The following is a 26,309-nucleotide window of genomic DNA, read 5'->3' as shown; positions in this document are numbered from 1 at the left end:
ATAAATTGTGTTACCGGTTTACATACCGATCACATAGCGGTGAAAATCACTTAGATTGGTGTCATATAAAGTATATCTTCCATACCTCTGATTGTTTAGATGCGATTTTTTATATAAGTATGTAACTCCTCTATCGATGTATGCAGATGTATTCAAAAGCAGTAATCTGTCAAAGTACAATTTGCAGATGTTCATGAAAGGTATGAAGCCTTCGGCATAGCCGAAGACAGCGCTGCTCTTACTTGTTTTTATATTCAGTTTATAACAATAAAATAGGGTGCATTCCAATAGGCCAAAATACAAAGCAACAGTCCCTTTAACGTTAAATCTGACAGTTAGATGCTAGTTTTCAACTAGGCTGCGCAAGTTAGACTTTTGCTTCTAGTGCGGTTTAGAAATAACAGAGACGGATTTTGACTAAGGCATCCAGTCCCGGACCATTTTATGAATCCCGGGATTTCGGGATCTTAAACTGGTAATCCCGGGATCCCGTGATGTTTCGGGATATTATTACCAGTAATTAAAATATGCTAACTAGTTTTGAGGTTTGCTTTAGTGCGAATACTACATAGAAATAAAAATAAATAAATTTTTAAGCAAAGAAATATAAATGTCTTTATTTTATATCAGTTTAAAAAGCTAAACAAACTGAATAAACCAGAGACATAACTACTATAAGAGAAAAGAATAAAAGTTGAGCAATAATTATTATAATAAGATACCAGTTTTTCGAGTCATCTATAATTATTATTCAATGACTTATAAGTCTTTTCATAAGAATTATGGTTGAGATAAATATTTTTAAGTCTTCATAGACGTTTATTTTGAGACTTATATTATAAAAGTCTTTCATAATAATTATGAGTACGAAAATATTTTTTAAGTCTTCAAAGACTTTTATTTTGGGACTTATATTATGAAAGTCTTTTCATAATAATTATGAGTACGAAAATATTTTTTAAGTCTTAAAGAACGGACCATGACGGTGGTAGTTGGTTGGGGACCAGTTCGGGGTAGTTTGGAGCAGGGTTGTTGCGAATATTCGCATTCGCATTCGCAACCGCGGAGCTTCCGCATTAATTTTAACATTCGCATTCGCAATAATCAATGCGGAGCTTTTGAGAATGCGAATGTTGTGCAAGTGCACCGATAAAACGTTTATATGGCAAAAAAATGACACATTGGGGTCGTGGGAGTATTTGTGTAACAAAACTGGTCAAATGTCATATTTATCAACTTTGATAAAAATGTCTTTAAAGATATTATTTCTTAAGCTATATAACCGAGCAATCAATGGGCAGTCATACAAGTTCCAACTTCTACTTTACCTTTGACGTACGTCAAAGAGAACATAGTCTTTTAGACAATATTTTTTTGTTTTCTCTTCTTTAAATGCCTGCATTGGTTTATTTCTTTATTATATTTTTTTGGACCAATCTTAAAAAAAAACTACTATTTAGACACAAAAGAAGAAAGTGCGCACTGTAATTCTTAACCAAAATTTCGGGATATGCTTTTGATGCTACATATATTTGTTTCAATAATTCAAATGGGGCTCTTTGGGGAATTTTTTTCAGCAAAAATTTAAAGCACAGTAATTTTGTTTACTTGTCGGACAATATTTTTTTCGTTATATGCATTGGATCCTTGGCTAAAAACTTTTGTGGTAAAAGTGTTCCTTCTTTGCTATTTAAAGTCAAAGAGTAAGCTCCTTCAATTGGGATTTCCAGCAGAAATGATCAACGTCTGGCTATAAAAAAAATCGAAGCTCAAATAATTAAAAAATTATAGGTCTGACCTTTAATAAGATAAGAATTACGTAATTATCTGACATTCGAATGCTTAAAAAAAACGGGGTGCTTTTTAAAAAAATAACCATATTTTGGTCCGATTTGGCTGACAGCCACGACCTTGAAAACAGAATTTCGTTCAAAATTGTTAATCCTGGAAAATAATAATTTATTTTTCATATCCACCTATTTAGTTCGCTATAAGCACAAATTGTTCAAACCAGCCGCAGAAGAAAGTATACAAAATTAATTACAAAAACTAAAATCGAAAAACGCTGATGAAGTTACAGATTCCCCAAATTCTGAAACAGCCAAAGGAATTAGAATGAAGAATTCTATTTAAAAAACTTTAGAAAATCCAGACATCTGGTTTGGCTTATACGCCCTGTTTAAACAACGATCTCGCCATTATGCTAGATTCTAATTGTTTCTTAAAAACACTTGACATCCGCATTCGCATTCGCATCCGCGGATGTGAGCTGTTAGATATTCGCATCCGCATTCGCATCCGCGGATGTCTAAAATTCCACATTCGCAACATCCCTGGTTTGGAGCCTGATTAGGACTAGTTGGTGACCAGTTCGGGAGCACGTTTACATTAACGCGCTTTCTTGTTTATCCAGATTTCAGTAGAAATTTTGCAATCGATTTTAAGGCGACTATCCGATAAACTATAGACTTGAAAATTTAAATATATGTAGCTCAGAATCCGGCTGCCATTCAATATTTCAGGTTTCAAAGAGTTTTTTTTAAGATATAGACGATTTAAATTTCGCACTTACTTTGTCGTATGATATTGGCAATGATATTTGGGCGGAAAATAAGAATATTATAAATTTTTAGAAAATGGTCGTGGCCCGGCCCTTTATGATTACTTGTGTATATCTCGGTAACCGCTTCATGAATTTCTCCTAACCTTTGCGCAATGGTTGTTCCTGTTAAAGACGTTGAAAACACAACAAACTCTTAACAAGAAATAAGATTATTATGGAGTTTTGGAAAATGGACGTATCACCGCCCACCTATAACTGNTTCTCCTAACCTTTGCGCAATGGTTGTTCCTGTTAAAGACGTTGAAAACAAACCAACTCTTAACAAGAAATAAGATTATTATGGAGTTTTGGAAAATGGACGTATCACCGCCCACCTATAACTGTATAACTTTATCTCATTAAGTCTAGCTGAGCATACTATGTTTTAAATAGGGATAAAAACACCCCTGCTTACCATGTAAAGGTAGTTTTCGGATAACTTTTCATATGCGTTTTGGAGAAGTATACATTGTCAATATGGTGTAGTTCGGCGTTATGGAACATTATACCTTGTACGAACATATGCAAAGCTATGTGTGCAGCCTATGTTGATAGTCTTTTATGCAATTTTTGTAATTAAGATATTTATTGCAATCCTGATGATGACTTCAACTGAAGTCGAAATATAGACGATTTAAAAACAACAAAAACAGATTGTTTTATTTCAACTCGGCACTGAGCTCAAAAAAATCCACATATTTTTAAAATATTTTTTTTTTTATGACGAGGTGATTTATTTTGTGAGAGCCAACAATGAACAGAAGCCGAGGTGTAACAATTTGAAGAAGTACATGATTATTTAGTCAGAATCACGAAAAAATTCAAAATTTGACAGAACATATATTCGAAGAAAAAAAGGAAAAATGTGATATGAAAAAGAATGCCTCATATATGTATATGTTATATATATTATAACATAGAATAATAGTAGTGTTAGAATTGTAACATGTGACACATAAAGTTATTAAAGAGGACCTCCGCTCAGAAAAAAAAAGATTTCGAGAAAAACGACTTTGAAGTTTACCAAGTTGATTTTGATGCTTCTGGACGTTTTAATGGATTGAAAGTCGTTACTTGGGGGTTCTCGGGGTCGCCGATTACGAATCCGATGTTAGTTTTCCAAAATTCGCAATGGCGGATCCAATATGGCGGATGACTTTTTTAAAAATTGATCGGAATCGCTTGAAACTCGTTATCCGGGGGTTTTTGGTGTCGCTGATTACGAATGTACGATGTTCGTTTTTAAAAATTCAAAATGGCGGATCCAATATGGCAGAAAAAATTTTTAATTTGTTCGGATTCATGTGAAACTCAAAATGTCGTTGACACCGAAAACGAGGTCAGTGATTACGAATCCGATGTTCGAAAACCCCCGAGTAACGAGTTTCAAGCGAATTTAATTAATTTCAGAATAGTTTGTCAGATTTGATTTTTTTATACTTTTTTTTTGTGAAAGTACCTAACTTTGAAGTGAAATTGTGAAAAAACTAATGCAGCTAGAAAGCTGCGGTTTATTGCATTGGAAAGAGTGGCCCGTTTACTATAAGAGTTGATGAAAAAGTAAAAAGCGATTTTTTCTGAACGTAGGTCCCTTCTAACTTTACGTGTCACATATATTATTTTATTATTTGTAGGGTTGCATTTTATAATTCTTTTATGCCATTACAGGGTCTGAATTTCGTTTTATTTTAATTTGGTCGTAAATTAAATTATATCCCGGGATCCCGAGGGCTTGATCCCGGGATATCGGGACTCAAAAAAGGGCCGCGATACCCGAGATTCAGGATTCCGATCCCGGTACTATGCCTTAATTTTGACGTTTTGGAATGCACCCATACTCTACAACAATGCCGGCCAAAACGTCCACAATGTGCAGTTTTGCCTTCGTGTTTTTACACCAACGCTAACAATAGTTGTGTTTTCGTATTCTCCAGCAAAAAAAATCCAGTAACTTGCCAGTAACCAAATTTCGGCCAATATTTACTCCCAATGAGAGAAATATGCAAGGAAGTACGCAAAACCAGCAAGAAGTTGCAGCTGATTAATTTGTTATTTTGCGATGCAATTTTCTAAAAAAAAATATTTCCCATGTTATTATATATTTAAATAGGTTTATTTTGTCAATTGCAACTCTAAAAGTACCACAAACAATTCTTTTGGTAATGTGAATTGTATTAAGCATCATGCCATGCAAATAGTTACTAGTAAAAATCCAGTAAAACTTGCAAGTTAAGTTGTAATTTTTGCTCTCTCAATTCTCTCTCTTTAGCTGGTTTCTTGCTAGTTTTTGCGTATGAAAACACATGGAATTTATGGTTTTACTTCTCTCACGCTTGACACGCACCCTTATGTAGATGCTTTAGTGGCTGCATTTCTTTATTCATTCTGAACGTTTGGAAAAACTTTTTTGTTTACTTATTCTTTAAAATGTTCCTGATGATATGTTAACGTATATTTCAAACGCATTCTGCTTATTCTAGCTGTGAAATGGGATTATCTGGAATGAATTAAGAAACGCAGCCAATATTTGTGTGGCCGGCATTGCTCTATAAAAAAAAATGTTTAACCAGATAACTAGGCTAGTGGGAACACGCACACTGTTTTGGGTTTGAATAAAACAAAAAAACAAAAACTTACCGAATCCCTTCAGGAATACATCAACAAATTTTTTCTTATAAATTGTGTTTGCAGTTTGCAGACATTGCTGAAAGCACTCAGCACCTAAAGCAGCCGAATACTCATCAAAGTTAGCCCACAACTCTAGTAAGCGAAGTATGCAGCGCTCATACACCACTTTTGTTATATCTGTAAGACACTTTAACGTGCGCCTACTATGAGCCAATTGTTTATATTCAGGTTCATTACGCAGAGCTCCCACTTTTTGCGACACTACTTCTGACACATAACGGACCAGTTCCACACTTGAGCGCAGGGCTACAGTGTTCCGATTAGAGGCAAATGGCACGATGTCTCTATAAATTTAATTCCTTTCAATAATAAAAGTATGCAACGATATCTTTGATGCTTAACTTACTCATGTAAAACGCGTAGCAATTTATCCACGACGGACAAGTCCCATATATTTTCCACGTTATTTTTACTGAAATTCTTTACAACCACCCCATTAACAGTTATGTTTTTCAACGTAGCTCCATTCTCTTTATCATTCCTATTCTTATTTTGTAACTGTTTTCTGGAGAAACTTGCATATGACTATAATATATAATATAAAAAAATAAACAATTAATAATACAATATGTAGACATTATTTATGAGAGCGCTGCATAAATGAATTTTAAAGTTTTCAAAATACTTACTCATACTTCCTGTACCTCATTGCTTTCAGATAAAATAAATAAAATATTGCTTTCAGATAAATTTTAAAACCTACTTGAGAAAACTGCCCCTCATTTTTTTAAACTAAATTTCGGTAAAATGAAATTTTGGCAACATTTGGGGTGGATTAACCACAATCAGTTCGCTTTTGATTCACCAAAAACACGTTCACCACGAGAACTAAAATATCAAATTGTTGTTTTGTGGTTATTTTCACGATATTCTATGAAAGCAAAATACATTGGAAAATGTTAATAACGTTTAAACTATTAAAAACTAATATATTTCACTTACTTTTAAATTTTCGCTCCTAAATACGCCAAAAACCTCCACAGCAACCACAAAAAAGTAGTTGCCCGGGCGTACATTAAAAATACTATTTCTAAAAATACATATGGGTATTTCCATACGTCACTACAAACAAGGATGTATGCGCATGATTAGCTCTATATTTAACCGAAAAATGAAAATAATCGAACCGCATGGTCCTTAAATATAAGCAATTAAAGAGAGTGTCGGTACGTGACGAAAATGGAAGTTGATTTTTTCTGTTTTTAAAGTTTTTTTTTAATTCATGCAACTTGTTTAAATTTTCTTTTACAGCCCCCAGTGTGAAACGACACGTGACGTGGCGTCACGTGACATAAATTTCCATCGTTATATTTTTGTTAATATTGATTTTAAATGATTTTCTACGCAAATAAAACATGCAATTTATGTCGAATGCAGTTTATATTTTGGCTTCAGGGCCAATTCAGGGTACAGTTTTTGGAAATCTATGAATTGTTATGTTTCAACTACATACGCCGAATACGAACCAAATCGGACCGTAAATATGGTTTGTCGAAATATTGCTCCACCAAGCAAACCATTTTACGCAAACATTTTTCTACCTACATAGCCAGTAATAATTTAAAAAAGCAGACAATTTGGGCCATAAATACGTTAGATATATGACTTTTATTCTTTATTTTTTGTCGCGGTAGACCTTCCGATGGAAACACCCATATGTGGTTCTTAAAAAGCCTTAAAAGAAAGCAATTTCAATTTTGAGGCACTTTTATCTCCTTTTTGGCACTACTTTTGCAGTCTATTATGCACATTTTAAAATTTTGGAATTCCATCCTGATAGTTCTGTTAGTTAAAGCCAAAGAAACAAAATCAAACAAAAATCGCTTGCTAACTTCACGCAGCAAGCCTTTTTTCAGCAAAAACAGTTTTGATACCATCAACTTACGAGAAATAAAGAGTTCTGCAGTTCTCTAATAGTCCCAAAAAAAAACTGCGCGAAATTTTGAAAAAAAAAAATTTGCACTAAATTTATATATATTTTTTTATTACCTTTTAATCAGAGTTGCTGACAGCAAGGCAATAGTTCTACAGTTCCCTAACCAAATTTTCAATAGTTTTGTTAATTTAACCCAAAAAGCTAAAAAACAAAAACCGCTTGCTAACTTCACGCGCAAGTCTTTATTTAGCAAAAACAGTTCTGATACGACCAACTTAAAAGAAATAAAGAGTTCCACAGTTCCCTAATAGTCCCGAAAAAAGTTCCGCGAAATCCGGAAAAAAATTGTTACATACACACCTTTTTTTTGTAATTACTTTTTAATCACAGTTCCTACAAAACTGCATACTCAAAATGTGTAATTTTCAAAAATGACTGAAAATTCAACTTTTTTCGATTTTGGTCGCTAGTAACAATCATAATTTTTAGTTAAATCTGCAAGTTATATATTTTTGCAAAGGTAACATCAATACCTTTTGAATGGTAGGCTGCTTGTGTCGATTAAATGATTTTTTCGAAAGATATTGAGAAATAACTGCCAGAGGTACCGAAAAAACACGTTTTTCGAAAAAACTCGAAAACGCTTCTTTCAAAAAAAAAGAATGGGTATTGTTTTCGTGTTCAGCGACCCAAAATTAGCTTGGAAAACATTTTTTTCTTAGGTTGAAACGATTTCGTCAACGTAATTTCCAAATAGCTCGCTAGGTGGCGCTGGGGTCCAGATATTTTAAACTCCGTATTTATGAACCTCTTTTCTTCAAACTTTAAACGAACATTACTGTTACGATAAGAATAAATTTTGCAAAAACACTAACCCGCCATGTGGCGCTGGAGTCTAGATATTCAGAAAATTTATATTTATGGACCGATTTAGTTTAGTTTAGTTTAGCCTAGTATGCATACATATTACCCTTATAGCAGTGTTTGCATAGTGAACCCCCCTATTGTGTTTCAGTTCACTCTCTTTAATGTTCCTTGTTATGCCAATTAATTTACTATACTATACAAAGTAAATACATGTAGGCAGCTCTCAGTTATTTACATATCGTCGTTTAAAGTACATTCTTCAAAACCGCGTAACTGACATTTGCTGCCAAAAATTGGATCTCACACAAGCTCTTGGCTCAATCCTTATCCATTCGTCCCGAAATATACTAGCCAGAAATGCGGTTGCTTTATAAAAAAGAGAACCATTTTGAAATATGAGAGTTCTTACTCTCTAGAAAATAATTTATGCAACCTCACATACGCGGTTTTGCAATATCTTGATAGAGTTTTGATTGGTAATAGCAAAAATATGGTTCATTATGCTCTAAAAAAATATGTGGGAAATGTAAAAATTTTTGGTCAATATCCTAGGCTTGCCCAAGTCCATCAAAGTTCAAGTACTAAAAAAATTGGTTTCTTAGCTAACTTCGATTCTCTACAAAAAGGTCCATATGCCAAATTATGTAGGACTAATACTTTCGAAGATTATTGCAATTTTAGTAAAAAAAATGTATTAATTAATTTATTTATAAATTTTTATTTTTTGAGCATACTGAACTTTGATGAGCTTGGGGAGCCTAGGATATTGACTAAAAAATTCTCAAATTTCACACAGATTTTTTTTAAGCATAATGACTATATTTTTGCTATTGCCAATCAAAGTTCTAAAAACGCGGATTCTCGGTCCACGTTAATGTACAGTGGTCTACAAAATAATAGGAATGCGATGTTTTGACCAGTTTTAGTTATTTGTCTTTATTTTATTTACTGGTTATTATATTTTTATAAAAGTCTAGCTGGTCATACAACAAACACCATATAAATTCAGATTTCAAACTTTGTGTATTATAAAAAATATCGCAAATTTTCGCCCAAATTTCAAACTTTTTAATCAGTCTTTAGAAACAATTTTGGTATGCAGTTTAGTGGCCCATTTAACTCTAGTATAATAAAATGCAAGTTTCAAGATGCTAAAAAATCCTGATTCTGATTAAAAAGTTTGATTTGGGTAAAAATATGCGAAATTTTTATAATTTTTGTACAAAGTTTAAAATCTGAATTTATATAGTGTTTGTTGTATAGCCAGCTAGACTTTTATAAAAAAAAGATAATAAACATTAACCGCCCAATTCTGTGTTTTCTTGATAAGCTTTTTGTGAAGAACATTCATCAAGATTTTTATCAAGTAAAAGCTTCCTTCGCATTCTGTGTCAATGTTTATAAAAAGAAAAGCTCTACGATTTCCATGTTAGTGGAACTGATTTCCACATGAGTGGAACTGATTTCACTGTCACATATGAAAAATATGAATTTCAAAGCAAAAAAGGTTTTGACTGCTGTAGCCGAGTAGGTAGAGATGTCGACTATAATTCCGTGTGTCGCAGGTTCAAATCCCGGCACATGGAGTACTTAATTGTTAGAAACAAATTTATTAATATACAAAATTTATACATTTCACATGAAATTTCAATTTCTCAATAGCATTTTCAATCTTGATAATTTATCAAGAAAAGAGCTTTTGATATCTGTGCTAGAATACCAATTCTTGATAAATAATAAAAAATTGACAAATTATAAAGATTTTCAATTTATCAAGTGCACAGAATCGGGCTGAAAATATATACATTTCACATGAACTTTTGAACATTTCACATGAACAATTTGTCAATAGCATTTTCAATCAAGAAAAGAGCTTTTGATTTCTGTTCTAGGATACCAATTCTGGATAAATAATAAAGATTTTCAATTTATCAAGTGCACAGAATCGGGCTGTAAATCAACAGAGACAAACAGCCAAAACTGGTCAAAATATCGCACTCCTATTATTTTGTGGACAACTGTATGTATCATACTTTAACGCGCCTAGTGCAAAATCCCCCTTTTAGTCTTTTAATAAATGAGAAATATGTTCAATATATATACCTTGTGGACCTCGCTGAGCTTGCAGTGAGCTTTAAATAAAGGTAAAATATCTTTCACGTTGTCATTATTTTGTTGTGATGTAAGCAATGAATATGACATTAAACCCTCCAAAAAGTTCATTTGTTGCTCCAGCAAGGCGATTTTTAATGGATTCCAGTTGTCATTCTGAAAAGTTAAGATATTTAAAATTTCTCAAACTACAGAAATAGTAAAAAAATCCTTTCCATTACCTTTTCTTCGAATTGGAGGTCTTTATTTATGACCTTCTTCACAGCCAAATGTAATAATCTTTGCATTTCCCCTACATCATATTCAACATCGAATTGCTGAAATTGAGACAAACAATGGCTAATAAACTGTATCAGAAGTCCAAGATTATCTTGTATCTGTATTTCATAGGCATTTTCTGTGGCACAGCATACTACTTTCTCAAACAACACACAGAAATCCTCAACTTCACCGTTCACTGTGGAAACGCGAAAAAAAGATCGAAAATGCCAATCAATAAATTGAAGCACGTGCGGCACAAGCTTCGGATTCAATTCTACTGCGCGCTGTAAGTCTAAAGAAAAAAGAAATATTACACTGTCATACAGAATTTAGGTTCATGTCTCTGTATTTGATAAAACCAAAAAGAAATGAAAGCTTACACCTCCCATAGCGAAATTCCAAAAGGGTTTTAGCCACAGATCTGGTTTATTTTTTATGCGTATTTAAAGTTGGTGACCCTGTATAATTTTGTAAAATTCGATCAAATAATGAAATTCTTCGGGAAAGTTATAGTATGTTTCTGTTTTTTGAATCTATTAATTCATTTTTGATGATTTTTACCTAAAACTTACGCTAGGTGGCGCAGTGGTACAATTTTTGCTATTTTTATGTGTTTTTGCCGAAAAATAGTATTTTTACTGTTTTTTAGGCTGAGTAATCCATCATTTATGCCAGTTTCATGATTAAAGTTTATCTAGATGATGTGACAAATATCATCAGTTTTTCTTTTGTTAAAAAAGATAGCATTATCGTGATAAAAAGTGTTTATGTGAAATGTAAAAAAATAACATTTCATAACAATTTTTTCTTAATTAAAAAATATTATTTTCTATTAGAAAATCGGTTTTTATTTACACTTAGAAAAATTATGGTATGGAAGTACCTACTTAAAAAAAATTGCTAAAAAATTATGAAAAAAAAAGAAAAAACTAGAACTGTATTTTTTCATCCTGGCCTATTTAATACTATACGTATTACTTTTACTTTTGTTAACACGCGGTATTAATGACAGCAGCAAAAAATCTAAACACTGTGTTTTTATATATTGTGAAATAAATTAAATTAAGAATGAATAACTGTTTAAAAAATTTGCGACAAGGTAATTCACGATATGCAGGTTTTACAGGATTTACAGGAAAAGCTATTTTCGCCATTAATAATAAATAATAAATTAATTAATAAGGTGGCGACCGGGACTGACTTCCTGTAAAAACCTGAAAAAATCGTGAAGCACCTGGAACAGAGTGCCAGTTTTTCAGTGCACGGCCGTGTAATGTATGTATGTAAGTTCTAAAAACTTGGAAAAGGTGCAAATAAAAGACTCTTCGATATGATACTGAAGCTTTACTTTGATTTTCGATGTTCGACCACCTGTAGTTTTATTTGCACAACCACATTTAAAACTATTCAATTTCATTCATACTCGAAAATTCGTTCATCGAAAGTTCGGTATTATACCTTTTGGTCAACAATTTATTGTGAATGTTGTATTTAATAAGCACACCAACTAAATTTGTTTTAAATTTGTAGCTTAATCAAATAAATTCTTACTTGAGTTCTTCTACTGTAACTGAATTTTAAATTTTTATAAATTTTCCAGAAAATTTTAAACTTCAACTTACATGGTTTTTGTCATAGAATTAACTATATTTTTATAAAAAAAAATAAATTAAGTCAGGAAAGAAAAAAATTCCAAAACTTATCAATACATTTTACTAATATTTTTGTGAACACAACTGTACATACACACGTAATACCTTTGCTTTGTTTTACTATTAAATTAATGAACTGTTACACCGATATACTAAATGTATTTAACCGTCTTTTAGGTATTTTTATGTTAAATTAATGCGCTGTTATTTGGTTGTTATATTGTTACTAAACGAAAAAACGCTTAAAAATAAGCAGATATTTATGGCTTTGTATTGATTTTTGATGCCAACTGTACTGGTTATGTCACTAAAATATCTGGCTATCCTAGATACACGCAACAGTACGAAAGAAAGGTATGAGCAATATTTTGGAATGTCTGTAAGATAAATAAAAGCCTATTTGTTTTTCAGAGAAAATATTATTTTTTAATTAAGAAAGTCTTTTTCCCAATAAAAATTTTATTTTTTCTCATAAAACATTTCACATAAACACTTTTTATCACGATAATGCTTTATTTTTCAACAAATATAATGAACTGAGCTTTTTAACATCATAATGCATAATTTTTACAAGGAAAAGCCATAAATAAATCCTAAAAACAGTAAAAATACTATTTTTCGATGTAAGCCCATAAGAGATAGCAAACATTTTACCACAGCGCTACCTAGCGTAAGTTTTAGTTAATAACAAACATCAAAAATGAATTCCTCGACCCAAAAAACAGAATTTTACAAATTTTTTCCTGTATGCAGGGTCACCAACCTTAAATACGCATAAAAACTAAACCAGATCTATAGGCTAACAAACAGAGTTGCCACTACCTTAGCCTTTAAAGTATCTATAAAAAATCGAAAACTGTATCTAAATGTATCCACCGAAAAGAGCGGACATTTTTACATAGAAAAGTCGGCCCCTTAACAAACTTATTCCCATCCTAAGACACGGATTTGGAAACAAAGACCCGTAGTTATAATCAAAATTAAGTCGGCTCATAAAGTTAATTGCAGCTTTTTGACATAATTTTCAATGAGATACCTGTCAAAAAAGCTGCAACTAAGTTTAATGTCGACTTAATTTTGACATAACTACGGGCCAAAATTTCCGCATGTTCGATGTTTATTACTACGATTATATATATATATATAGATTGGCGCTTACACATATGTTAGTGTTTGGCCGAGCTTCTCCTCCGACTTGTGCCGTGCGCCTTGATATTGTCACACAAAGCGGAGGGACCTACAGTTTTACGCCGACTCCGAAAGGCGATTGTATTTTTATGAGAAGCTGTTCAGAAGTACACTCGTAAGTTTGCTATTGCCTGCCGACGCACGACCGCTGTTAAGAAAAAACCCTTTTTTCTATATTTTTTGCGATGTTGCGATGTTACTACGATTATATTCCCACAAATCATACATGCAAAAAATGTTTCATGGTCTATCAAAATAATACTAATTTAAACAGATTTTGACCTGTTACATTTAGTTCAATAAATTGTTATTTCCTGCTATTATGGTTAACGATATATGTATAACTGAAAATTTAGAAGTTACAAGTTATTTTTAGTTCAGTCTAGTTATTTTTAAAAATTAGTCATCGGCATGGTTATCAATTTCCTTTGAATGCTAAGAGAAGGGTTGCTCGGGATGTAAAAGTTGATTTTTTCGCATTACAGTTAACTACTACAGGTCGGAAAACTTTATAAAATTTGCAGACTACTTGGTGTTATTAAATGCACGTATATGTATAGCTAAAAAATTGATTTGTCAAAGTGAAAAGAATAAAGGAAAATTTCTTGCTTGGAGGATGAACAGCCAACTGTTAAAAATGTTATAAGCTCGTACATAAATAAAAAAATTTCTTTCAAAATACGCATACTTATGGGAAAAGGTATCCAAATTTACACTGAGGAAAAAAACGACGTATCCCTCAAAATTTAAGGCGAAAATGTATCCAATTGGATACATGTGTATCAAAACGGCAACACTGCTAAAAATCCTTTTGGGATTTGGTTATATGAGGTGTGAGCTTTCATATATATTTTTTTCTTTACTTTAGGTTTCATCAAATACAGAGAATCTTGTTGCACTGTGTTATTGCTGGAAAATATGATTAAATACATATATCACCATCAATGCAAAATGCCATAACACTCTTTGAGAAATGCGTTTTTTTATTACATATTGGCATCTTTAGCTCTTCAAACACTTTCCATGATGACTTAAAAAGTTGTTTGGTTCTTCCTTTTTTAAAATCAAAATTGTAAAATAAGACCTTTTGCATTGATAGTGACGACATGGGCCATTCCGTCGAAAGGGTCGTAATATTTGTGAGACAATTTAGGGATTCACAACGGTCTCGGAGTGGTGTTGTTGTATGCCGTAAACTTTAAAAGCTAAAATAAATGTTTAGAGAACTTGAAGCCACAACCAGCTATTTTTCAACACTGCGAAAATGCATAATATGACTTTGATGGTACTTTGCGAACCCCTTTAATATATTTTTATGCGTTTAAAGTTTACGACATACAACAATACGACACTTACGACACCGTAGTGAATACCCCAATTGTTTATTCAGATTTTGAGAGCCTCAACAAATTATCATCGATCATTTAGATTTGGGCAAGCATAAAAAAACGAAATTTGCAATTGAAAATGTAACTATGTTCCACTAAATGAACGCAACGATTCTTGCCAATTTTGGGACCTTTATCTTTCAGACATCACACAAATCGAAATAAATCTGTGATTTCACACGTTTAGTTTACTTATCAAAAACAAACGAAAAGCGGAAGGAAGGCACAGAAATTAAGTGTGTTGCCTTGTGTTATCTTAAATGCGTTTAATCCCTGTCTGACACCAACAACAATTATCGAAACTTAACTTATTTACATAACTGGGTGGTAACATAGGTTACCGAATGGGCTGGGTACACAATTTTTATTGTACAATATGCTGTATTACAACTTCTGGTCGTTAAAATTCTGTATTGTAAACTTCTTTATTGTGAAATGAGTGCGCATTTCTTATTACACGTACGGGTTTCAGAAGGTTATATGTATTAAGGCAATATTGGGCAATTTTTGGGTAAATTAAAAAAAAAAATTTACCAAGTGCATATTTGCCAATATTATCTAAGACCTCCTGCCATTTTTCGGGTAGCTTCATAATTCCATCGGTGTTGAAGTTCTGTGGCTTATTTTTTTTAAATCACGTGAGTTTTGCAGAGACCAAAACAAATAAAAGTCAGACGGTACAAGATGCGGGCTATACGGTGGATGCATTAAAACTTCTCAACCATGTTCCGTCAAGATGTTCAGAGTCATCAAAGATGTGTGTGGGCTGGCATTGTTATGAGGGAACACAACTGTTCTGTTTCTATGTTTTCGTATTTTTTAGTAAAATACTATCCAGCAGGTGGGTAGAATAGGACCCCGAAGAAGAGAGGCTGAACACATTTTGCAAAGAACAGTTTTTTGCGTAGGCGGCGGCAGTAGAATTCTCCTCTCTGTGTGGCCGAAGAAGGGGGCCTGACCACCACCTTTTTCAGAGAACAGCTTTCTGCGTAGGCGGCCTTCGGCCGCACTTAGGGATTATAACCCTACCAACCAACGAAATCTTTATACAAGGTAGGTTGGTATTAAAATGGGCGAAATTGGACTGTAACCACGCCCACTTCCCATATAAAGGTATGTTCGAAAAATACAAGAACTACGATATTTCAGTAAATATTGGATGCAAATTCTTGTAAATTACTAAGTGAAATGGAATTTTAGTAAAAAATTATTATCATGAAATTTTTGGGAAATGGGCGTGACCGCGCTACCTACGATGTAATGCTGTATCTCAGTAGCCCATTCACCAATCCTTACTAAACTCGGTATGATCCTTGCTTAGGAACTAGCTAAGAAATCTACCATATAACGGTAATTTACAGAAACACGAAAACTACGATAAATCAATAACTACTAAAGCTAATTCACTTAAAATCGATGATTGCGATAACCGCTTAGCAGGCAACTAGATTATTGAAAATTCTTGGATAATGGGCGTGGCGCCGCCCACTTATGACAGATGTGTAACTCGGTAACCAATTTATGAATTTCTACCAAACTCGGTGCACTTAATAACCTTGGTAATTCGCAATTCGCTGAAAATTATTCAAATCGGACCAAAATTACAACCGCTTCCCGTATATATAACGGTAAATTTCATAAATACGGAAACTCTCTTTTAACAATAAATAAGACTGCTATAGACTTTTAGGAATTGGACGTGGCACCGCCCACTTTCACTATAAAGGTGTATTTCGGTAACCACTTCATCGATTTCTACCAAACTTGGTTCAATTATATCACTGAGTCTAACTCAGCATATTATCGAAAACGTTTCTTATCATGCAAAGGTAGGCTGACTCCCAAAACGTCAATTACATGGCATACCTACAAAGTATGATGCATGAGCAATATAATTTAAAAATTCAAAACTCAAACTCACACACACATTTTCATTTTTAATCTCAACCAACAACAATTGTGAACAATTTCATTTTTTTTATTCTCAATTTTATATGATTCTAAAATGCTGGTAAATGTCAGAAAAAAATTATGGCCGACGGATTGAGAGAATGAATTTACCTTGCAATGTTTTTATCATGGTATAATGTTCCCAAACGTCGAACTACAAAATGTTGACAATATATACATTTCCAAAATGCATCCGAAAAGTTATCGAAACGCACCGCTAAGTAATCAGCGCATCAGAATCAAGTTTGATGCTTCGTTTGTTTTTAGATGTGACTGGTGTCGAGAAAATGGAAAATTACGAAAGGTTATTTATTGTTATATTGAATATTCAAAATATGCAATGTTTGTGGTTGCAATGTTTCGCAAATCTGCATATACAAACCGTTTAAATACCGCAGTAGAACGATATCCAAACACTGTGTTGGTACATTTTGGAAGTCGCCGTAGTTTAGAGAAAGTTGAAACAATATTTGATACCTGCGCCGAGTATATAAAGTTCGGTTTCGCCCAAACTTATACTTCCTTGCTTATTTTTAATTATTTTCCTTTATAAATGGTACATAACTTTACGACTTCAATAAAATATATTTAAAATAAACAACTAAATCATTTAACAATAAAAAATAATGAAAAACAGGTTGATAGAAAATGTGCTAAGTCCACATTAAAAGAACAAAATCATAGAGAAAATGTGGTAAGTCCCAAAAGAGCCTATGAGTCTGCAACAGCTTTAATTTGAAATTGGTGGTGAAATTTGAGACCAGGTGGAAAAGGACTAGGCTTCACTTGGCATTTCCAATTGGCGTCAGTTGGCACAGAAGAGAAACGACTGGCGTGCTTTGCTGAACTCGGCCAAAATCGCTTAGGCGGTTACAGCGCCAAAAAAAAAAGAAGAAGACCACATGTGACAGCACATTTTTGTATATTCAGATGCAGCTTATTTGTTATACACCATTCTTTTAGCAAAATATTTCTCTTTAGAATTTCCATGTCATGATTGCCACTTATAGCTCTGAATAGCTTCGTATCATCAGAATATAACAAAAACTCAGATTTGAGTTTCATATGTACCAATATGAATTATGAGTATGCTAAAAAGGATAGGAACAGATGATTTCGATGCACGATTGAGAGAATACAAAGGTTGCGCCGATCTCGGACCGCTATTCCTCTCTCAACGAATTTGACAGAATCGCTGTTTGCATGACGTCACACTGGTGCAACTTGTTTACGTTTTCCTTGCAACATTTTTTCTTCTTCTTCCATTCTTGCTCACGTTTTGGCATTTCTCTCTCGCAATTGCACCAGTGTGACGTCACACACAAGTTATTCTCAAAAATCCTCTCCGATCGGCGCAATCTTGTATTCTATCATTCTTGATTTCGATGAGATATACCGCAACCATACTCATTTGACAAATTTCTGTTGACACGAACTCGCATTCGCCTACCATATAAATATGAGCGGAAAAAAACAGCTTACGGCTTTTGACGCCATAGCCTTTTTATTTACTAAACAGAACTTCGTGATAAACCATGTAAATGCTTTGCTCAGTGCGTCAGTGTATAATGAGTGTACATCTCGGACGTTGTTACGTGCATCGAGTATGTTTGATGTAAAGATAAAGATTAGTGATCTCCCACCGAAGAATCCATGCTGCCTTGGAATTATAAGTTATAAGGTTTGTATAGTAACCAATAGTCAGTACTAATTTGTACTGGAACCTGCAAATTTTTACTGGAAAAGTGTATGATAACCCAAAAAATTTGCAAGAGAGCGCTGAATCGAGAGCGTAACAACACGGGAGAGCTGCAAATTCTTGCTAGTGAAATTTCTACTAGCAGAAATTAGCTAGCAAAAGAAGAAGAAGAATAAGCGCCATTTGTTGAATTGGTTTAGCACAAACAAAAGTAAAATGAGTAGAAATCAAAATATTAATGATGTACTGGACTGTGTAAGTGCGTGTGTGTAACAGTAGCTACACACGACGAGCATATCCGCGCACATGCGCACATGCTCGTCGTTTGTAGGGCGGTTTGCGCGCATGCTCGCCAAAAATCAAAAAATTTTGATTTTCAGCGAGCATGCTCGTCGTTTGTAGCGTGGTTTGCGAGCATCGCATTGGAAACAAAAACAACAACCTCATTTTGTGTTGATGCTTGCAGTGTGCACATCGCGGATAAATGCATCCAAGCCATGTGCGTTAATTGAATTTTTGATAAATGAGGCTAAATTACTATATGTATATGTATGTACATACATATAAGTAAAATATAAATCAATTTAAGTAACACATACATAAAAAACCCTAAGTCATAAGTATTTCAATTGCATCATCCGCGTCTTTCCTTTCCATGTTTACGCTTTGAGTACAAAATCACTTATGAGCCGCTCGCCGTTTGTAGCAAACGACAGCCAGCATGTTGGTGCACATGTGCGCGGATATGCTCGTCGTGTGTAGCTGCTGTAAAGCAAAGCGTTTAAAAATGATTTATAAATAGTAAAATGTTTACAGCAGAATATCAAAACAGAGCAACAGCTGTTCACTTGCAAGTTTTTTGTTCATTAACTTTTTCTGCTAGTTTTCTGTTATTCTCAATTTTACGCTCTATTTTGCTTTTACGCTCTCGCTGCAATGTTTTACTGGAGAAGTTACTATACAAACCTATAATTTATAACATGTTTTAACGCGAAAGTTATTTGTGGTATAACGATTTTCTCCAATAGTTTAGCACGTGAAGATTGATTAAATATTGACCCTGTCGCCCGATTTATATATGACATTTTTGGGAAAGTAACCAGTTTCTAGAGATTTGCTAAACATGTGTGAGATTGGCTTACAGAGCGAATATCCCAGTTTCCAAGAAAAATATTAGGTATCCGAATAGGTCTTGCGACTTTTTCTAATATTCAGAAGTTTCAATTGGCGGTATGCGTCATCAAATCGCACTTCAAATTCCGACGTTAAAACTCTAACATTTACTTTTCATATTGCAAACTGCAGATGCAGCAGATTCATTTTATTTTTGAAAAATGATGCAAACAAAATACATTGGCACTATTACTAGCGCCGATGTCATCCGAAATCATTTTGATGAAATATCAGCATCGTTGCGGCATTTCTTTTTTATGAAGTTGCAAAAACTATTGGCGTTAATTTTCAAATCATTTTGTACCTTGTTTCGGTAACTCTGGTAACATGTGCTCAGATTTTAGTCTACTAAATGCGAGTATTTATATTAAAAATTTTGTTTCAACAATTTATACCCGAGCGCACTTGTGCACAAAGGTATTATAACTTTGTTCACATAACGGTTGTTTGTAACAGGCAAAACTAATGGAGATAGATATAGACAAATGTATACATAAATAATCAGAATGAAAAGAGAAATCGGTTCAGCGGTGACTATCTGTACGTCCGTCCGTCCGTCTGTTCACACGGTAACTCGAGTAAAAATCGAGATATGTTAACGAAATTTGGTATGTGTACTTCTTTCGGGTGTAGGACGGATGGTATTGAAAATGGGAAAAATCGGGCAATAAAACCACGCCTACCTCCCATATAACGGTAATTTCGAGAAATACGAAAACTGCGATATTTTAGTAACTACTGAGGATTATTTCCTCAAAATTGATATTCACAATAATTTTTAGACTAAAAATAAGAATATTATAAATTTTTGGAAAATGAGCGTAGCCACGCACACTTATGGTTACATGTGTATATCTTGGAAACCGCTGCACCAATTTCTGTGGGCGTGGCACCGCCTACTTATGATCACATATATGTATCTCGGTAACCGTTCTAAAAATTTGCACCAAACTCGGTATGGTCATTGTGCTTGCCACATGAAAGCAAACCGTTGAAAATTATTGAAATCGTACTAAAATTACGGAGCTTTTCATTTAACGGTAAATTTCAGTAACTTCGATATTTCCAAATTTAAGGACGCTAATTTACTCAAAATTATACAGCCCGGACCGTGGTAGCTTCGAAAGGGGTATTTATGTTGGTGCAGATAGCCAATATGCGCGCGAATAAAGGCGCGCCATTGTTTTAACGCCGAAAAAAACTGTTTGGGGAATGTACATATTATTAAACCCGCAAACATAGTTCAACGCAAAAATAAGTTAATGCTAGGTTTGGTCGCCTTTCTTCGCTTAAGTTTTTTTTTTTCCCGGTCAACTTTGGAGCTCCCACCTTTTTTCCTGTCTACTAACGATATACACTATTTTTGGTAAATTTTCACGCTTTAAGTCCAAACCCTGAGTGTTTTTAACTACAGAGTATCCGTTTTTTCTGTAAAACTTACTTTTCATCGCCAATCTGTCCGAAAACGTGCGGCAAAAAAATAAGTAATTTTACAAATACCATACATACATCACATGGGTGGTCTAAAGTATACCCAGTTGAAACGGAATGGCCCATTGGTATAAATATATTTATATTTATATTTGCTACATACTATCATACAGCACTCGTTTCATCGGTAAATTGTTAGCGAAACAACTTCGCAGCAGACCAATAATCTCCAATGTTAGCAAATCAAAATGACGATTGGGATTTTGACGATTTCCCAAAGTCGCCTGAGACATCAAAGAGAATCCGGAAATACTAAGTTGTGTACAAAAACTTGAAGCTCTAGGTTGGGATCGCTGGGAGTTACTGTTGTTCAATTGCTTAAGTATCATACAAAAACCATAAACAGCCATTGATCGGATACTTTGGTCACTAAAAAATACGATTAAGGAAAGTTTTTACTAATAAACAAGAAAACCGTTTTTCTCTTGATAAGGATTATGCTAACTACCCCGAGTTAATCGCCTTACTCAACACTTCAATGAATGAGTCACGAACAATTGCGGAAAGTTTTAGAATTGGTAGTATAAAAGACATCATACGCATTGATTGTTCGCTAGGTAACTATAAAAAGGGAATGCATTTTAAAAATCAATATGTATTGCAAAGTTATTAAAAATTCTTACCCACAAAAATAACTCCATTACATACTTTATCGTCTTTACACACTCGGAAAGGGTAAAAGTATCAGCGACGCTCAACATCATTAAACACTCTGTATTCAAATATCCTCAGTTCAATTCAAAAATCATACTATTGCAATAAGAATGTACTATAAATACCTCCAAATTGATATTGATCTTGTTCTACTACCATCCATTCAGCTAACTTTTTCACAATACCTTGTCCGAATACAAAACGTTTGCGAATGAATTTCGTGAGAAAGCTCATAGCAAGTGAGTTCAATGGTGCATTACCCTTTGCTTTCAATAAAGTAAACGCCAAACTAACCAGACCTGGTGTTATCACATCTTGTCCATGCTTATTCTGATCTATGAGTACTGTAAAAACATAATCAAGTTGAACTTGCTTGCGTTGTAAAGTGTCTCGACACCACACCGAGTATTCTGCCATCTTTTGCTCATGCTCATTATTGTGTATGACATTGCGAAGGTAGTGCAGAAGAACGGACGTTGTCAGACGATGAGATTCGGGTTCACGGTTAGCAGAAGTCAATGATATTATGGCGCTTAGCATAAATGGAGTCAAAATTATATCGGGCATCGAGTTCAAATTCTGTAAATTTAACAGTTATATACATACAGTGCCGGACATAAGTTTTGGCACAGCAGATGATATCAACTTAAATGTCCGAATTCGGGTCAAAATAATGCAAAATTTTATTATTTTATATGCAGTGCATATTTATGTATGCATAGAGAATGCATATTTTACAAAAACTTATTATTAAACCCGTTAAATAAGGCAAGTTCCTTAATAAAACTAAAAAAATACCGCNGAGATTGCATATTTTACAAAAACTTATTATTAAACGTGATAAATAAGGCAAGTTCCTTAATAAAACTAAAAAAAGACCGTTTTTCATGGTGACAAAAGTATTGGCACATTTAAGATTTAACAATAAAATAAATGGTTATTTACTAAAACTAATATTTGGTTGGCAATCCATTTTGCTTTATGACTGCAAGTAGTCGATTGGGCATTGAATACACTAACTTTTTTGTAGACTCCTCCCCAATATTGTTCCATTATTCTAACAAAGCTGCTTTCAATTCAGATTTGGTGGAAATCGAGCGCTTTCTAAGCCTTCTCTCCAGCTCTTCCCAGAGATGCTCGATAGGGTTGAGGTCTGGAGACTGCGGAGGATGCGGTAGAACATGTGCGATGTTGTAAGCAAGCCACATTCTTACGTCTTGAGCCATATGCTTAGGGTCGTTGTCATGCTGAAAAGTGAATGAAGTGCGCAAGTTCAACTTTTCAGCACTTTTTTTTAAGTTTTCCTTTAAAATGTTTAGGTAAACTTGATGGTTCATAATTCCCTCAATGAAGACTAATTCACCTACACCTGCTGCGGACATGCAACCCCACACCATTACGCCTCCGCCGCCGTATTTTACTGTTGGTGCAAGATTTTTAGCTGCCAGCGCGGTGTTGGGTTTTCGCCACACATTAATGCGGCCATCCGAGCGGAAAATGTTAAACTTGCTTTCGTCGGAAAACAAAACATGATCCCAGAAACTGTTAGGCTTGCTCTTATAATCTATTGCATATGTTTTTCTCTTGATTTGATTGACTTTCGAAATCATTGGTTTAGGCCTGGCGACTCGAGAATTGTATCCAGCATTGTGCAGCACCCGTCTTACTGTTTTGCTGTGAACATCCTTACCAAAGGCTTCTTTAATCTCTGCTGTAATCTGGGTCGATGTAATTTTGGGGTTACTCTTTACTTTTCGTACGATTTGGGCGCATTCCCGAGTGGAAAGCTTTCGAGGACGGCCAGTTCCCTCGGCATTTTCAAGTTTGTCGATCCTGTGTAGCGCTTTGTTACATTGCGTATTGTAAAACGGCTTCGCTCCATAATTTCGCCGATTTCTGCGTAAGATTTGCCTTGGTTATGCAGGTGTAGAATTATTTTTCGCTGCGATTTTGATGTTCCACACTGTTTTCGACCCATTTTTACAAAAAAAATAAATCTTACTCAAAATTCGTTTCGATTGACACAAAAAACACATTTCAATTAAATAACTGAAGATTATAACATACATGTCTTGTTAAATTGAGCTGCCAGATCAGCAAAATCTTTAATATATCCAGAAGGAACAAAGGTGTGCCAATACTTTTGTCACCATGAAAAACGGTATTTTTTTAGTTTTATTAAGGAACTTCCCTTATTTAACAGGTTTAATAATAAGTTTTTGTAAAATATGCAATCTGTATGCATACATAAATATGCACTGAATATAAAATAATAAAATTTTGCATTATTTTGACCCGAATTCGGACATTTAAGTTGATATCATCTGCTATGCCAAAACTTATGTCCGGCACTGTATGTATGTATGTATTAGAGGGCTGCATGAAGTTATTCAAAACGGCTTATGAATTATTCATATACAAAACGCATGATACAAAAATTTGAAGGTAAAACCGCTGAGAGGCAGCCTGAACATTTTTGAAGTTTGCTAACATATGAAAATGTTTTAAAATTTTCAATCTCACAAACAACGCTTCAGTTTCAGTCTCAAAATTTGAATATTTTCACCTATTTGTTTTTTGTTTTACTTTTAATTGGCATATGAGTTGTTCTGAAAATTTAAATTTTATAAAGTAGACAAACTTAAAAAAAAATTATGGCTGACAAATTGAGCGAGCGGTTTTCCCCAAGGCGAATTTATATAAGGTGGTGTTGTTTCATCAGCTGTGAGTAGCGTTTGATTGTCAAAATTTTGTATTTTGTTAGTGAGTGAGTGAAAACGTGAGTGTTTGTATTTTCTGTCGCCCCTTTTCATTCGAGGAAGAATAGCTGAAATTTGACAATGGACCGCTAAAAACAAAAACAAAATTCAAGTAATTGTTGTATTTGTTCAATCGATACCACCTTATATGTATTCGCCTTGGTTTTACCTTTAAATATTTTTATCATGCACAAAAAACGAATGAATGATTTTGGCTTAAAAATTTTTTGAATCTGAGTAAATACCTGTTCTGATAATATGTGTCGTCATTACAATAATCAAACAATGTGAAAATAAATTGAATCGAAATAAATTACAATGTTTTATATGAATATCAAAAAATATTTTTTCTATGTGCATTCATATGTACAAACATACATATGTAATGGGTAAACATTTCTCAACTGGACCTCGGATTTCAGTCAAGTTCGAATTTTTGCGTGAAAATTTGTGGGTAGAGAGGTTTATAGATGTGAAAGGGATTCTGAAGTTGTTTGAAAAATTGTAATTTTTACAGTTATTATAAGCAAGTATATTTTTAAGCAATCTTTTTCAAAACTCATTTTCTCTTAAAGTATTTGACGAAAGTTGATGAAATTTTTGTTTTAAGCGACATTAGAGCTTTAAAAAAAATATTTTTATAATTTAGATTTTTTTTTATTTAAACATAAATATTCAGGTTGCATTGAAAATATGTTCTCAATGAGTGTTTCCCATTTCGTTTATATTTTCGAAAAGTGCATTTAATGAAGAAAATAATTCTAAAAAAAAAATTGTTTCTGTTTTTGACTTACAGCAACATTTGTCACAGCGCGCAAGCATCGTGAACCATGCACGCTCACCGCCTATGCACGCAACGTGTTCAATAGAAAGCGCGTACAGGAGCAACTAACAATTTGCTCATATTTCCGACTTTTAAGGTAACCTCATATAATAATGATGGCATTTATGGTATTTTTAAGGCATTTTGGGGTTAGGTTTTGCATCGAAGGTATGTGTTAAAATAATCCTATCATTTCCATTTTTTTGGAGTTCACACACAACATTATTACCAGGGAACGGAGTTTTAGGACATAAAAACCTACAAAAAAAAGGGAAAATAGGTAGGAAAAGGCACTAGAAGGCAAAATAAGGTATTAAATACAGACAAAAACCGAAAAATAATCAAAAAATACATTTATTTTAGAAGTGTTTATTTTACAAGTAAAAAGAGAAAAACTAAGAACTACATAGTTTCATTATATCAAAAATTTGTACTTTGAATCTTTGACTATTTTCTCTATTTGAGTTTTTAACTCCAAAACTTTATAGTCCGGGAGCTAGCGATAGTAAAAATGTGCCTATTTGATCGTCAAAAACTACATATCGGGGACTTAAATTTACTCCTGTAGATTAACAAACCACATCACTTACATCGCACCGTGAGACCTTTTGGTGTCAGGAGCATTAGGACTATGTAATAAAAATTTAAAAATAACCTTATTTTGTAGTCGTTGGCCCTTTGTGTGGTTATCAATTGACATTGGACGATGTCAAAAAATGATCACTCACACTTATTTCGCGGGACAATGTACCGCTTACAACCGCGTAAAAATGTCAACATTTTTGCGAAAATTGATCTATGACATTGCACTTAAAATTTATCATGGACATAGAGGAACACATTATACGTGTAAATATAATGTGCTTACATCGCATCCGCGGGACAAACCTATTGTAATTTTGAATTCGCAAACACTGTTCGAAATTTGTTTGCGTAAAGCGTTTTATCTTATCATACGCACGATTACAAAAAACACATTTTAATCTAACCATCTTGCGCGTTTCACTTCGAAAGTTTTTCCGTTAAAAGTCCGTTTTTCGCTTTTCACAAAATTTTACGAGTGTGTGAAATATTGTATTTAGCATGATAAAAACATAGCAAGGTAGAACCGTTCTCTCAATTTGTC

At 33.7% G+C, this 26,309-nt stretch overlaps 1 protein-coding gene across 1 annotated transcript in view; it reads right to left on the bottom strand.

Moving 5' to 3' along the window:
• The window catches only part of FANCI (Fanconi anemia complementation group I), a 43,714-nt gene that overhangs the window by 8,817 nt on the left and 8,588 nt on the right, over positions 1-26,309 (bottom strand). Inside the window, exons 6-13 of the mRNA XM_017612227.1 lie at positions 21,727-22,180; positions 21,571-21,659; positions 21,396-21,508; positions 21,051-21,316; positions 10,367-10,698; positions 10,137-10,301; positions 5,637-5,815; positions 5,240-5,574 (exon numbers count right to left, since the gene is read on the bottom strand). Of these exons, the coding sequence (XP_017467716.1) occupies positions 5,240-5,574; positions 5,637-5,815; positions 10,137-10,301; positions 10,367-10,698; positions 21,051-21,316; positions 21,396-21,508; positions 21,571-21,659; positions 21,727-22,180 (1,933 nt within the window). The remainder of the gene's footprint in view (positions 1-5,239; positions 5,575-5,636; positions 5,816-10,136; positions 10,302-10,366; positions 10,699-21,050; positions 21,317-21,395; positions 21,509-21,570; positions 21,660-21,726; positions 22,181-26,309) is intronic.

Source organism: Rhagoletis zephyria, unplaced genomic scaffold (genome assembly GCF_001687245.7).
Source record: "Rhagoletis zephyria isolate East Lansing unplaced genomic scaffold, Rhagoletis_zephyria_1.1 Rzeph_scaffold_00514, whole genome shotgun sequence".
Classification (NCBI taxonomy): domain Eukaryota; kingdom Metazoa; phylum Arthropoda; class Insecta; order Diptera; family Tephritidae; genus Rhagoletis; species Rhagoletis zephyria.
This window is presented reverse-complemented; position numbering and strand designations above follow the sequence as displayed.